This window comes from Macrobrachium rosenbergii, chromosome 21 (assembly GCF_040412425.1).
Source record: "Macrobrachium rosenbergii isolate ZJJX-2024 chromosome 21, ASM4041242v1, whole genome shotgun sequence".
Lineage (NCBI taxonomy): Eukaryota > Metazoa > Arthropoda > Malacostraca > Decapoda > Palaemonidae > Macrobrachium > Macrobrachium rosenbergii.
Genome location: NC_089761.1, coordinates 22,699,690 through 22,715,643, shown reverse-complemented (window position 1 = coordinate 22,715,643; position 15,954 = coordinate 22,699,690). Strand labels below are relative to the sequence as shown.

The 15,954-nt window shown below is 36.8% G+C and overlaps 1 protein-coding gene across 9 annotated transcripts in view; it reads left to right on the top strand.

Annotated features, from left to right (window-relative positions):
- Nucleotides 1-15,954, top strand: part of LOC136849810 (cell adhesion molecule Dscam2-like) — a 427,710-nt gene that overhangs the window by 357,967 nt on the left and 53,789 nt on the right. For all 9 annotated transcript variants that reach the window (XM_067123251.1, XM_067123249.1, XM_067123246.1 and 6 more), the window contains exons 22-26: nucleotides 431-612; nucleotides 874-1,070; nucleotides 1,793-2,162; nucleotides 8,238-8,419; nucleotides 15,678-15,927. In XM_067123251.1, the coding sequence (XP_066979352.1) occupies nucleotides 431-612; nucleotides 874-1,070; nucleotides 1,793-2,162; nucleotides 8,238-8,419; nucleotides 15,678-15,927 (1,181 nt within the window). The remainder of the gene's footprint in view (nucleotides 1-430; nucleotides 613-873; nucleotides 1,071-1,792; nucleotides 2,163-8,237; nucleotides 8,420-15,677; nucleotides 15,928-15,954) is intronic.

The window sequence follows — 15,954 nt, the reverse complement described above, 5'->3', positions numbered from 1 at the left end:
CAGCTTCTAAAATCCCCCATTACTGGTACCTAAATCTGAGTTCATGTAGTCCAATATTGAGTTATTTAGAAATTCGATGGTTTCTGGGAGAGCTGGGTTTTAGATTCGCACGCCAATTCAACCAGAAAGTCTTGTATGTTGAAAAAACATACAAATTGGAGAAAAGTATATTTAATAAATCTACATACAGTTTCGGAGTGTCGTGGTCCATCTCCGGAGCATGAGCCTCGGAAACTGTATGTGGATTTTTTAGATATATTTGTTCTCCAGTTTTTTTTTATTTTTTCAAGTTTCGAAGTTCGATACAGATCTGTTGTCATTAAGCGTTGTAATTGAAAAACTAGTAGGCCGAGGTCTTTCGAAATAAAATTTTAAATCTTGACTTCAAATAATCTACATAGTTATTGACGACTCTCGAATTTCTTTTCAGATTGGAGTACGAACGATGGGATGGATGGAGCGACGCCAGGCGACAGTCGCAGACGACAGCGATGACGTCAGTTCTGACGGGTCTGGAGGCAGCGACGAATTACAGCGTCAGAGTAAGAGCATATACCAGTGCAGGTGACGGCCCGTGGTCACCGCCCACACTCTGCACTACGGAGGAGGATGGTAAGGAGTTTCTGTATGCAGTTTATATATATATACAGTATATATATATATATATATATATATATATTGTATGTGTATGTTTGTGTTTTTGTGTATGTATATATAATGTGTGTGTGTGAGAGAGAGAGTGTGTGTGTGTATTTGCATGTTTTGTACTTACATAAATCCTCTTTCTTTGCAAGCATATCCATGGAAAAACCGTCGCATTTATTCAAAGATTTATTTTTTCTATGCTAATGACGAAATATTTTTTCTCTTCAGTCCCAAGTCGTCCAACTAGCGTGAGGGGAATCGTCTCTGGCTCTGGGTCGTTCATCGTGTCGTGGGCACCCCCTGCTAGGCCCGGAGGTCGTATCGTTTCGTACACGGTCACCTGGCGGGTCGTGGGAGCTAGGCTGACCGGAGGTCGGGGCACAGAGGGCGTCACCTCCGTCTCAGGGACAGTAAACTGGGTGCAGGTCGGGTCAGATGTTGAAATGCTGGTTATGAACTAAATACTGGTATTAATCATTTATTGGAAGAGATATTAAAATTAGTCATGTTTGTTCTCTCTCTCTCTCTCTCTCACGTAAAAATAAATCTAATCCTTCGGGCCAGCCCTAGGAGAGCTGTTAATCAGCTTAGTGGTCTGGTTAAACTAAGATATACTTAACTTTTTCTCTCTCTCTCTTTATTGTAGTGGGAGGCCTTCGAGCATCAATCTCCAATATTCAGGATGAAACCCTTACAAAAGAGGTTCTCTCTCTCTCTCTCTCTCTCTCTCTCTCTCTCTCTCTCTCTCTCTCTCTCTCTCTCTCTCTCTCTCTCTCTCAGAGGGAGGCCTTCGAGCATTAATCTTCAATGTTTAAGATGAAACTCTTGCAAAAGAGGTCCTCACTCTCTCCCTCTCTCTGTAAAGCGAGGCCTTCGAGCATAATTCTTCAATATATTCAGGGTGAAACTCTTGCAAAAGAGCTCTCTCTCTCTCTCTCTCTCTCTCTCTCTCTCTCTCTCTCTCTCTCTCTCTCTCTCTCTCTCTCTAAGGGAGGCCTTCGAGCATTAATCTTCAATGTTTAAGGTGAAACTCTTGCAAAAGAGCTCTCTCTCTCTCTCTCTCTCTCTCTCTCTCTCTCTCTCTCTCTCTCTCTCTCTCTCTCTCTCTCTCTCTCTCTCTCAACCGAAATCCCTCTCATCCCTTCAGGTGGATAACGTCTCAGGCAACCTCGTTGAAGTTGAAGTGGTAGCAGCCACTCGAGAGGGCGAAGGGCCACCCGGCACAGCGAGGGTCACCCTCACCAATACGGTGCCGGCGGCCATTTACTCCACGTCCAGTTCTTTGAGAGCCGAAAGAGGCAACGACGTCACGCTCCCCTGCGGGCACGTGGGTCAGCCTCGTCCTCGCCTCCTTTGGACTTACCAAGGGCGCCCCGTGGGCTCCCAGGGAAGGCTGGTGAAAGGGGACGGCGGCCTGGTGATTCAGGAGGCGCAAAGACATGATTCCGGAAACTATACGTGCACTGTCACGAACGAACACGGCGCCGATCACATCACCTATTCTCTCACGGTCTTGGGTGAGTGAGTCATTTTTCTTTCGTTCCTTGTCACTCGCTGATGTCGGGAAGTTAATATTTTCGGTCTTCGTCAGTCTGTTTCCTTGTCAACAATTTTTTGTTCTTTTCTTGTGTCCTTCTCAAAGGTTTATTGAAGCCTTCATTATTAATGACTCTCATACATATTTTATTAATTTTTATTGTAATTTCTAGCTTGTTTATCTGATTTTTCGTATCTTTGACAACTTTTTCATGTCCCTTTTCAGCACGAAAAGATTCAGCTTCCTCTTTATGCCTTATCTCATTGTACATAATTATAATTACTTTCTTCATGAGTATGGCACTGTTGTAGCTGTTCTTATTAATATACATATTATACACACACTTATATATAAATATATATGTGTGTGTGTGTGTCAGGTGTGTGTTTGTGTGTGTATATATATACATACTATACACACACACACACACACATATATATATATATATATATATATATATATATATATATATATATATATATATATATATATGTGTGTGTGTGTGGGTGTGTATATATATACATACACATGTATACAGTATATGTATTATATAATGAAAACTTTACATTATAATACATGCATACATACGTACATACGTTTATATATATATACATACACAACACACATATATATGTGTATGTGTTTGAGTGAGTGAGTGGAAGTTTGTATTATAACAAGAGGATCATATTATGTATACTGTACATTATAATATTTGTACACTCGTAATGGTTACTATTTCAGCGAGGTTGGACAAAGACCAGAAATTTATGTTAATTATGATACGGTTAAAGCATCACATTTAATATCCATATTTATAACATCTGTAACGTAATGTTATTTCGTGAACAGTAATGAAAATAGTTTATTTAAATGCTGCAAGTGAACGTCGAGAAAAGACTAGGCGAAATTGTTAGGAATAAATTGTTGGTCGTTTATATTCGAGCAAAATGCTCACGTGTAAATAATATACATACAAATTACTACGGTTGTACGCGCGTGCATTATGCTAGCGACCACTGTTGATATTAAGAGACAAATGCAATTACACATTAATTCCCTTGAGGAACCTCTCTCTCTCTCTCTCTCTCTCTCTCTCTCTCTCTCTCTCTCTCTTCTCTCTCTCTCTCTCTCTCTCTCTCTCTCTCCTTTGACCTTTTCGTGTCCACATTTATGCGAGGTTGTCCATTTGCATCCATAATTAAAGGTTAGACTAAACTTAATGGGAGCAACAAAGCGTTTCCTAGTGCGTCCACACCAAGGGAAACACATGCATGTAATATCATACACCCGGGTCTCCCTGGACGGGGAAATATATAAGCCCCGGTTGTTTCGAGTCTCTAAACCTGACAATATAGGCCATGAACTTTCTTGATTATTTTTTTCTTTTTTCTCCAGGTTATTTATCAGCATTTGTTGGAGGGAAGGAAGGTTGCAGATTATGTTTTTTGGGACATTTCACGGGAGCATGGGTCTGAATGGTGCATGCATGCTTGCTTGGAACTGTTCGTATTATGTTTTTCATGGTCTGGGGATCTTATCAAGCTCAGGTCGTAACTGTAAGGGGACACTTAGGGGTACAGGTGGGTCTTATTACAAAAATCCATCTATGTTTGTGTTTACATCTTTTTGTTCGGCCACTTATCACACACAATATATATACACACACACACACATATATATATATATATATATATATATATATATATATATATATATATATATATATATATATATATATATATATATATATATATATATATATATACATATACATATACATACATATACATACATGCACACACTCTCTCTAAGAAGGTGTCTCCGATTAATAGGATAAAGGTTACCGTTACCTTTATTTTTTTAACTCCCCAAAACAAGGATGCAGAAACCCTTTCAAAGCATCAGCCAGTTTGCTTACCTGGACAAGGACTCATCAGCAGCATGATCCCTCATACACTCACCTCTTAATCTTGCACGCGGTCTCGGGCTTACTTTTATTAGGATTCTTCCGTTCTAACAAATCTTTCTCCTGATTTAGTCAGCATTATCTCGGCTTACCTTTCGTCCTTCCCCCAAAGACTCGCGATTAGTGGTCGTTGTCACACCTCTGGTATCCTCCATTTACCCTACGTGATCATAGCACCCTAAAGCACTAATCCATTGTATAGCATTCATCTGCACATTCTTCACATTTTTAAAATTATTTAATATTAGTACTTACTTCCATACAGAGGAATAAACCTCACAATACCTTCTTACAGCTCAACTTTAGCTCTCATGGATAGCCCTTGTTCGCGAAACCTTTTCCCGAGATTGTTTATCTACTCTTTATTCTCTCCCCCCCTTTTTTGTTATTAAAATATGATAAACAGTTTAATATACTCTCAAATACCAGTACTAGTCCATGACATATGTTTCTTCACAAGCCTTTGCTACAATTTATTGTTGTCCATTTTTCCAAAAAACCTTATTGCTAACATTCATTTTCAGAATTGTACTCTTGTCAGAGAATTTCAGACCATTTCACCGGACTGCGCAGCTTCTTTTCACTTATACCAAGTAACACATTATCGTTTTCAAACATCACCATCATTCACACAACAGGCACAAGACAGTTTCATGTCACACTCTGCTATCTTCATCTGTGCGTCCTTAATTTTTTCCGTATAGGCACTCCGTGCATCCAGTATATGTATGTATTCATCCAATACCACAATGGTCCCGTAGCATATAAATATAAGAAGCGCTCGCAGGAAAAGGTGAAAGGAAAGATCGTAGACCCTGAGCTTTTGTGTTTATTTCAAGACCTGATCACAATAACAGAGAGGAGAAAAAGTACAATACTGTAACATTACATTCGTCTCAGGGTCTACGATCTTTCCTTTCACCTTTTCCTGCGAGGGTTTCTTATGTATGTATGTATGCGTGTATTATGTGTGTATGTATGTATATACGTATGTATAAATATATATATATATATATATATATAATATATACACATGTATATATATATATATATATATATATATATATATATATATATATATATATACATACATACACACACACTGCCATTACACACTTCGACGATCATTTAACCTTTGCCTCATTGCGAACGGCGTTCTCGTTTCCCAGCTGATTTCAGTTATCTGCTTCCCACAAGCACTCTGCTGCTTCCGTGGACTTTGCCCCCTTCATAATGATTGTATTTTGATCCTCTTATAGCTTCTCCCAATCTTCGGATTATGATTTTAATCTTGAATAAAACCTTGCATTCACCTCTTGACATTATCGTAGTGGTCGTTTTCCATTCGGTATTATTACGATTTCATCTCTCTCTCTCTCTCTCTCTCTCTCTCTCTCTCTCTCTCTCTCTCTCTCTCTCTCTCAGCTCAGTAGATAAGGCAATATTCAAACCTGTAGTGACAGGTAAAAAGTTTGTTTGAAATGCTGTTCCATGTTTCGTTGGATGTTGGGTGGAGTGGTCATTATTCTCTTTCTCCCTTAAGGGGATGATCCTCATTCCTGACGCGCCTCTCTCTCTCTCTCTCTCTCTCTCTCTCTCTCTCTCTCTCTCTCTCTCTCTCTCTCACCTGTGATGTCGTAAAAGAAGTACATTGGCAATTTGTGCAAGTATTGGGAACCTGAAACGCAAAGACTGTTATGTTTACATTTATTACCAAGATTTATAAAGGTTTTTAGTTGAAATTATATACATACACACACACACACACACACACACACATATATATATATATATATATATATATATATATATATATATATATATATATATATATATATATTATGTGTGTGTGTGGGTGTGTCCAAGTTATACATATATGTAAAAATACATACACACGCATATATACATGATGAATCAGAGACCAAATGGTCAGATTTCATTCAGGAATCAAAATTAATCTTTTTTTCATAATTCTAGCCTAGTTTGCTCAAAAGCATTATTGCATGACTGAATATTTGTATACGTGTGAAAACAATGTTTAAAATAAAAGCACCCAATATATAACCGAAGAACTTGGAGATTACAGGGACTGAAGTGCAAGAGAAGGTTGATAGCCTATTGGTCATCATGTTTTTCATATATAAAAGCAGCTTGCAAGTGTAACAGAATGCAATATCGCTGGTAACGATTTAGAGTGCACAGAAGGTGAGAGTAGGCTCTGAAAAAGAAGTATTCAAATGTTTTTGTTTGTGAGTATATTTATCTTTGTAAAGATTGTTTTGTCTGCTGATGATCAGGTACATTAAGTATGTATCGGGAACGAAGAACTGATAGAAAGCAAAATAAAATAACTGTTCATGAGGATTTTGCGTTTCAGCTATTTAAGAGGCAACAGTGTGATAAATGATCTAAAATCAGCTACACTTCAAAGTGTTTTCAGCACAACTCTTTAATGTACCATGAAACTTAAAGTCCTCATGAACAGGTATTTTATTATTGCTTAACTCTTTAATGTACCTTGAAACTGAAAGTCCTCATGAACAGGTATTTAATTATTGCTTAACTCTTTAATATACCCTGAAACTCAAATTCGTCATGAACAGGTATTTTATTTTTGCCTAACTCTTTAATGTACCTTGAAACTGAAAGTCCTCATGAACATGTATTTTATTATTGCTTAACTCGTTAATGTACCTTGAAACTCAAAGTCCTCATGAATAGGTATTTTATTATTGCTTAACTCTTTAATGTACCTTGAAACTGAGAGTCCTCATGAACAGGTATTTTATTATTGCTTAACTCTGTATTGTACCTTGAAATTCAAAGTCCTCATGAACAGGTATTTTATTATTGCTTAACTCTTTAAAGTACCTTGAAACTGAAAGTCCTCATGAACAGGTATTTTATTATTGCTTAACTCTTTAATGTACCTTGAAACTCAAAGTCAGCATGAACATGTAATTTATTATTGCTTAACTCTTTAATGTACCTTGAAACTCAAAGTACTCATGAACAGGTATTTTATTATTGCTTAACTCTTTAATGTACCTTGAAACTCAAGGTTCTCATGAACAGATATTTTATTATTGCTTGACTTTAATGTACCTTGAAACTGAAAGTCGTCATGAACAGGTATTTTATTATTGCTTAACTCTTTAATGTACCTTGAAACTCAAAGTCCGCATGAACATGTATTCTCTTATCACTTTCTATCAATTTTTCATTCCGGATACATATTTTATTTCATATATTATTAATTCATATATATTTTTTTGGCTTTCTGCTGTTATGAATTCACGGTATAACCCTTGTTCAGTGCACTTTGATTAATAGCATACACATCACTTTCCTGCTAATATCATTTTTAAATATACATCCGAACTTCACACCATGATCTTTATTGATGTATTTTGAAAATTTGCAGAAAATATCGGGAATATTTCCCATTTTTAGGTTCCAGCGTGCCTTCGGTCCCTAGCTGCAACCCTTTTCGTTCCTTTTACTGTACTTCCTTTCATATTCTCTTTCTTCCATCTTCCTTTCCGCCCTCTCCTAACAGTTGATTCGTAGTGCAGCTCTCTAGTTACACCTTTCAAGCCTTTTACTGTCAATTTCCGTTTCAGCGCTGAATGACCTCATAGGTCCCAGTGCTTGGCCTATGGCCTAAATTCTATATTCAGTTTAGTTCAGTTCATTTTTAAGTTTTAAAAGTACTATCTTTTTTCAAAACATTCTATGCAGAAATAAATATGCGTTAGAGAAAAGAATGCAGTTTGAACTCCAGTCATAGTGATCAAATTAGACACCATCCTGATTTAGGTAGAGATGAGACTTTGGAAGCCTGAGAGCAGCACAGCAAGGAGTCAGGAGGCAGATATTTCATACGTTAAATTCCCATCGTACTTTGCATTGGAAAGTTTTTTTTTATTTTTTAATACATATGCATGGCAAGTACTTTCCTGTTAGTTTCAGCCCCTATTATCTGAGTATATATTATATATACTCAGTATATATAATTTCGACTTGCCAGTAATAATGCCTGACTCACATGCATCATTAATTGCTTATTGTATCTCCCTCGTATTTCAGTGCCCCCGTCTGCGCCTTTGGTGCTAGCCTCCTCGCCCTCTGAAAGCCGCGTCCAGGTCCAGTGGAAACAGGGGGATAACGGCGGAGCCCCTATTACTGGGTACACCCTCTACTACCGGAAGGATCATGGGGCGTGGACCCAAGTCAGCGTTAACAGACATGCTAACTCTTATGCTGTTCTGGTAAGTGGAACATCGATATTGCATTAAGTCTTAATGGATGGGAGTTGTAATACTATTAGCATTAGTTGATATTTGCTTGTGATGGTTATTACCAAAATTATTTTGTTGTTTTTAGGTAATTGTAGAATTTTATTCTCATACCTTACCTTTACCTTATGCAGGTAAATCTAAACGTGCTACATAGGTACCTATTTACCCTTAAATCAAAGTATCATTCATGTGTATTAATTTCATAGTACAAACGTTGCCGCTTCCTTTCCAAAATAACTTAGTGGTAATCAATACAATCTGGTAATTTACTTTACAGGAACTTAATTAGTTATTACAACAGCAGCTAGTTAACATAACTTTCCGCTTGACATTTTTGCAATTATTATCCCTGTAATTGGACCATAACTTGACTAGATTGTACCCTTGTAGCTTCACAGAATATTTCGGGGTCGAATTATCATTGATGGAATATGCATGCTCAAATATGTATGACAGGTGACTGGTGTCCTTTCGTATTAAATTGCAAATCACCGCTTGGTAAACGTATCATCACTATTGTCAAATGTTTGTTTTGACTTTCAAATCCGTTTTATTAACCTGTGTCCTGTACGGTATCGACTTTGCATTCCTTTTTTGTTGCGATTATTTTATGATATTACTGCAAAATTGCGACGAAATTGTTTCTGTAAGTTAAATATAAAAAAATAAGTCTTCATTTGCAGTATTTTGTATGCTATGTTCAGATCTGTCGCTTTTACACTTTAAAGTAAAAGCACTACTCTATCTGCCTCTTTTGCACTTTAAAGTAAAAGCACTATTCTTGGTAGTACTGCTGCGTTTTGTGATGCATTTATTCCCCATGTTTAAACTTTTTTCTTGATTTTTCACATAAGTGTAATCATAATATGTTATCAACAAAAGATACGATTTTATGTTGGTTCTCGTACTTTTGTCATTGGCGTCCAGGTTCGTTTCCGTTTTTTTTTATTTAATTTCCTCCTCGTTTTGAGTTTTTGTTTTGTTTTGAATGTTTCGTTATTTGCTTTTCACGTGTTTAATACTAGCGTCGAGATATATAATTTTTGTTCATACCTTGGGTTGACAATTCGAAACTCCCCTTAAATTAATCATGCAAATGCATGTAAGTGAAACATGGGTAGTAATATCCGTAGAGTTTTGTTTGGTCTAAGCTTGGTAGAATGTTGCACTTTCGTTAGTTTATGCTTCCATAGGGAGTAGTTACCGTGCATCTGGACTGTTAATTTTTTGTAAACAAAATACATATAAATCCATTAACTCTCAGTTCAGTATATTTTAATACACCACAGTTAACCGGAACATTATTGCGTTATCATCAGGCTAGATAATCTCGTCCACAGCAGTGAACAATATTTTTTAATAAAAGTACAGCTCGACTTAGGATATTTGTCTGACGTTGGTAATGTCATCGCATTATACTGTACAGTATTTAAGAAATGTTACCCAACAAAACGCGACCAAGTGGATGCTCTACCTTTAGCACAAGCAACATTATTACCTCTACAGTTTATTAGCTTCCCAGAGTGCCATAAGTTCTACCAACATATCCAATTGAATTAATCCTAACAAAAGTGAGTCTACCATATTGTATTGGAGTTTATTCTTAAAGAGGACGATCTACCAGTGATGAAACTAACGGGATGAATCAGCGTTGACTACAACACATGGATAAACAAATAAACACCCGGGAGAGAAATATTTTTTTTTATACTTTATATATTTTTTCTTCAGCGTGATGTGTTGGCATTCCTTGAGGTTAGAAAAACCAGAAGCAAATGCCGCCTAGTTGTAAAAGACTTAGGTTGGTCTCGTAGTTGTTGCTCGTGTTAAGAACTTCAAGGCTTTTTAAACTTAGGAGAAAAGTTTTAACAGAGGTGTAATACCGGAAGAATAAGGTTAGTTTTAGAATACGCGATTCTCTCTCTCTCTCTCTAGGATAGCGTGAGATTACTTGGTCTCATTTTCTAGGTTAACGTAAGTATGCAGTCTCTCTCTCTCTCTCTCTCTCGCCATTCATATTCTCTTCCACTACTAAAGCCCCTCGAATACTCTCATTATCGGAAAAAGAAATCTCCCTCAGGTAAAAGACTTATGTCCCGTACGATCCGTAGGCAGTATGGAGGGTCCCCTACGCTAGGCCAAGAATTAAATGTACGCACGTAAACCGCTTTTAATTAGACCAAGCATCAGCTAATAACGGTTACGTTACGCTTTTCCTTTATTCATAAGAAAGAAAAAAATATTCGAAAGGTATTCTTTTGATGTGTTGTTGTGATCAATAGTTAATTTAGCGCAGGGTGGGGAGGGGGATGGAATTTGGGGGAATGGGTTGTAGTTGTCACTGCTGCTGCTGCTGTTGTTGTTGTTGTTGTTGTTGTTGTTGTTGTTGTTATAGTTGTAGGCTTCGTGATCGCTAAGCCGAATCCTATTATGCGAACACAGGACCACTCTGGATCTTTGGTAGTAAACCCTGGCTGTGAAACTAGCGCACTCTCCATTGTGTACCGGAGCCTTGCCTGTGTCTGTATATGCATACAGTAATAGCTCTGGCCCTTTTTTTTTTTTTTTTTTTCAAAACTCATCGAATTATTGGAAATTGCTCCAAATGGCTGCGAGTTCGTTGCTTTGTAGCCTCGGTTCATGAATTTAGGATAATTCGTTTTCTTTTTTCCGTTTTTATTTGGAAAAAATGTTTTGGGGAAATCAGCGTAAATGAGGTTTGTGTAGAGTGAGGCAAATATTTGCTTATTTGGGTAATTTTCGCATTAAGTGGAAGAGCACTGAATTTAACAAATAACACGAAATAACATCATTGTGTTGTATTGTGTATACATATTGATACATGCATGCTTGTAGTCGACGAGCAAAATTATGAAATTGTGAGAGGTCATAAGGCGTCTGAAGTGTCCTGCCAGTTATTATTGAACCGATTCTTACCCAGTAAATAAAAAATTACTTCGTAACCGGTAATAAAAGAAAATTTATCTCGTTTAATTGTGAGTTTTAGTCAGAAATTACAAGTTTTAGATTTCTCGCGTTATGAGGTTCAGATAGAGAATACATTTAGAGTTGTAGGTTTATGTAGTGTTTTGCTTCTACTCACAGGAAGGTTGTAGTTCAGAATTAATTTAGAATTTTGGTCTCGTGGACGTTGTAAGTTTTTCTTTTCATTAAAGATTTGAATGTCATTCCCAGGGGGAGATCCATTTTGTGTTCAATAGCTGAAAGTCATTCCCTTGGAGGTATGATTCTTAATATCTAATTTTAAAATTTTAGTCTCCCTTAATTGTCACTTTCAGAATCGTACATTTTTTTTCAATTTTATGGTCGTAGCTTTGGTCTAAATACGATTCCTGATTGTATACTTACGTTAACCTAGAAAATTCCTGTAGCGGAAAATTCCAGTCTTCGTTGTAAGTTTTAGTTTAGCAGCTTGAAGGTTTCGTGTCCATTTGTAGTGAGCTGTATTTTCGTTCAGTGGTGATCTCCATGAATTTTTCGAGAAATCCCTTTAATTTAATATAAAAGCTATACATCCATTCAGTGGAAGACGAAACGCTGTTCCATATATAAGGATCAGATTCAGAGTAAATCATTCATTTGGAACCCGCTTGTTATGGAACGTGGGGGAAAAAAATGCATTCTTATTCATGCTGTAGATTATTAGTCTTGATAAACTGAGATGGTCATCCCTCCGAATCCGCATATTTATCCGGATTTACTAAATAGTGCACTCGGATTTTGTTCCGGATACAATGGGATGCACGTGGACCTAATCCTAAATAATCAACCTCGATAAAGGTGAATATCCATTCGAGTCGGCCACGTTCTGTTTTTTCAATATTTATTTGCATACTCGCACCGAGAGGCTTCATGAGAATGAGTATGGCGTGAGTACGCATCTGAAACTGCAGACATTTATCAAGATTCCCCATTACTGGGCTCTCTCTCTCTCTCTCTCTCTCTCTCTCTCTCTCTCTCTCTCTCTCTCTCTCTCTCTCTCTCTGATGAATTAGCTTTTCAATTTCGAGTAAAAATAAATAATTCGTGTGTGTTTGCAAACCGTTTGTTCTATCAACGCTTGAGGACTACATTATCTGTATCAGCATTAATTAGTAGGTGTTCGCGCCTGCGGTGTTAATTGCTAACAAAGGTTTAAATATATAAATATATGTATATACTATGTACATATATATATATATATATATATATATATATATATATATATATATATATATATATATATATATTTTTTCTTAAGGCATACTGACGTTTAATTATAGGTTTTAAGCAGATATGCATTAATCGGGTTTATTAATATAGGAAGTTTATTCATGTAAATAGTGCATAGTTTCATAGCTCATTGTGACCAGGGGTGGTTTCTTTATAATTGTTTTTTCGTTGTCGCTTAATTTATATACCTTAAAATAATTAACAAACCCACGAAGCCAAAGGGTTTGAATATTTACTAAATAAATGCTTGGCGACCGTTTTGCCGCGGTAAGAAGAACTGTAGCACTTCAGCTAATCAACTGGGGGGTGTGTTTCATGTATAATACAAAGCGAATACTAGACATGAAAAGAAATAGTTGGCCCAAAATCTCTGTTTTATCCTTAGCCTGAAAAATATCCATTTCATTAGTTAGCAATACACATCACATCCCGGTGAATACTGAACATTTTTTCATGTAGAGATAAACATTCCTCTTTCATCTAGATAAAACTCGATTTCAGAACCCAAAAATTATTCTTTTCATTCACTCAGGTATAATCCTTGTCTCATAGAGTTTAGTAATTCATAGAGAAACTATATTCTATTGTCAGGAAATATTCGGAGTGAAGATTATTATTACGTTTGGACAAAGGCTTTATAGTGAACCCACGCCCTCATTTTGATGAACACCCCATGATAACTTGGCCACATTATCGAGAAAAACATTCCATAGACTATATACTCAACTACATAGGTATTTCGTATTAAAACCATGACGTCACCCACTTATTTATTTGTTAGTGAAACACCGTAATATAAAAAAAACTTCATATGAAAACAGACACTTCTAGATTAACACTCCGTAATAGACAGAAAGACAGTGTATATTAAGTCTGCGCCCTATTATAAATCTGTTGAATCGACGTCCTTTTCTAAATCCCTACCTCCTCGACGGCGTTACACACGTCAAAACTCTCATTCTCACAGACTCTGTCATGAAGTCGCGATCATTAGAGCATCCAGTATAATGAGCTCTTTATGCCATACTCTGCTGTGATACGGAAGCCTACCTTCCTCTGTATTTCCATGATCATATAACCTTCCCCCTTACACTTATCAGATTTATTGCCACTCAAGTTTAAACTTGGATTTGGGCTGCCGTATGCCTCTCGGTACCTTCGCCATAATGCGGTATTGATTAATATATACCTTTCGTATATCAGAGGCGTATAATAGTTCAGGAAAGAAACATGTTTCTCCAGATTAGATTTGTCCAGCTTTATTTTAAATCTCCAGTTTCATGCAAATTATATTTCTTTTTTATTAGATGAACATTTAATGTATTAAATCTTTAACATCCTCTGGTAGTCAGAATTTAAAATTTATTATATCTCTTCCTCTGAAAACAATCCAGATAATCTCGCTTTCTCTTTCTCTGAAAGTAATCCGGATAACCTCTCTCTCTCTCTCTCTCTCTCTCTCTCTCTCTCTCTCTCTCTCTGAAGAGGAAGAATGTTTTAAAAAGAAAGTCTTGTTTTTGTGCACTGAATCCATTCTAGCAAATCATTTGTACCACGCCCGTGGACCTTGCCTTGTTGCCCTTTTTTCTTATTAAAAACAACAGAAGTTCTGCTAACTGTTGCTCAAGGGCGGCCCCAGACCTTCGAACTTTCGGCCAACAAAGGGCTGCGGCAGAAAGTTTCTTTTACTTTCGCACAAACACATACACAAACAAACAAATAAACAAACACACATTGTTTTGGAAGTTTGGTTCTTGCTGGTTCTTTGTCTGGAAGAGAACAGACGTACCCTGCTGGTTGCTCTTGCTGTGTGAACGATGACAGTTTTCTTTTCGTATTTTTATCGGCTTTTTGCATTCATAAGCATTCTCTCTCTCTCTCTCTCTCTCTCTCTCTAAATGTTTGCTCTCTCTCTCTAAATGTTTTTTTACCTTTCAGCTCATTGTTTATTATATGAAAAAAAGACATTGATTAGTGTAATCGCACTCTATATCTTGTTTCTTTGATTACTGTAATTATACTATATCTCGTGTTTCTTACATTTAATGAAAGTTTTGTTGTGCTTTTTGCGTAATTCTGCGTTATCATTTATGATCTGTCTATTGCAAGTTCGCATTTATTGAAATGAAATATTCACCCATGTTATTAAATCACTAAAAGATTACAAATACCTGATGTAAAGGATAGTGACGTAAATTTTGCCAGAAAAACCTGTGGAATTAAATCTTGAGATCCTGCCCAGGATAAAGGTCGAGTTTACATGTATTTCATATTTTATGAAAGCCATTTGACACATGGAAATAACTGGTGAAATGATTCTTTGTAAGTTTGCTTCGTTTTTTATAACCTTATGGAGTTTTACTTTACTTTTTCATCCGATTTTTAATCTGAACTCTTCACCTCCGGTTTTAAGTTATCCTGCGAGAGATCATTTTCACTCGTTGACTTTTACCGATATGGTATATATCATCATTAATGACCCGAGATTGGTGAATATCTTATTTTACAGCATTCCGAGTGGCTGCTACATTTTACAGCTCTTTGACGATGTCTTTTAATGGACTTGATATAAAATCTCTTTTTAACGGCATTTTATTTTTATTTGGGAATAAAATGTTCATTTATCCACTCCCCACAGGATGTGCAGTCCATTAACGCTCATTAACGCTTTGACATATTTATATTTCACTCCTTGTGACTTACCAGGCTCAGTATACTCGTTAACCACGTCATTGGATCAGTTTACATGTTAGCATTTTTTTTTCCATTCTTTATAATTATATTTTTTTTTCTGACATGACACGCGTGTTATGTGCTATGTGGCTTTTAATGAAAATGACCTTTTGAAATTCGCTGTTCGTTTCAACTGATTATTAATCTTTCCTTCTGTTGATATGAGATAAGAGTTCCTTTAGACATTTTATGAGTTTATTGCTCTTATATGATAGATATCTGCTTCTGTTATTTGATAGATACATTCACTCTGTCCTCACAGGGGTTAGAGTGTGGCTCAAGGTATCACGTGTATGTAGTCGCCCACAACGTCGTGGGTTCGAGTCCTGCCAGCACTACCGCAGTGGTCAGGACCGTGGGAGGTCCACCTCAACCCCCGCAGCTGTCTCATTTCCTGACGCCCAACTCCTCGAGCGTCACCGTCTTCCCCAAGGCGTGGATGGCCCAAGGTTGCCCCATTACGCACATGGTCCTTGAATATCGCCAGCTCCATCACCAACACTGGATTCAAGGTAAGAAGTAGAAGTAGAAGTAGAAGC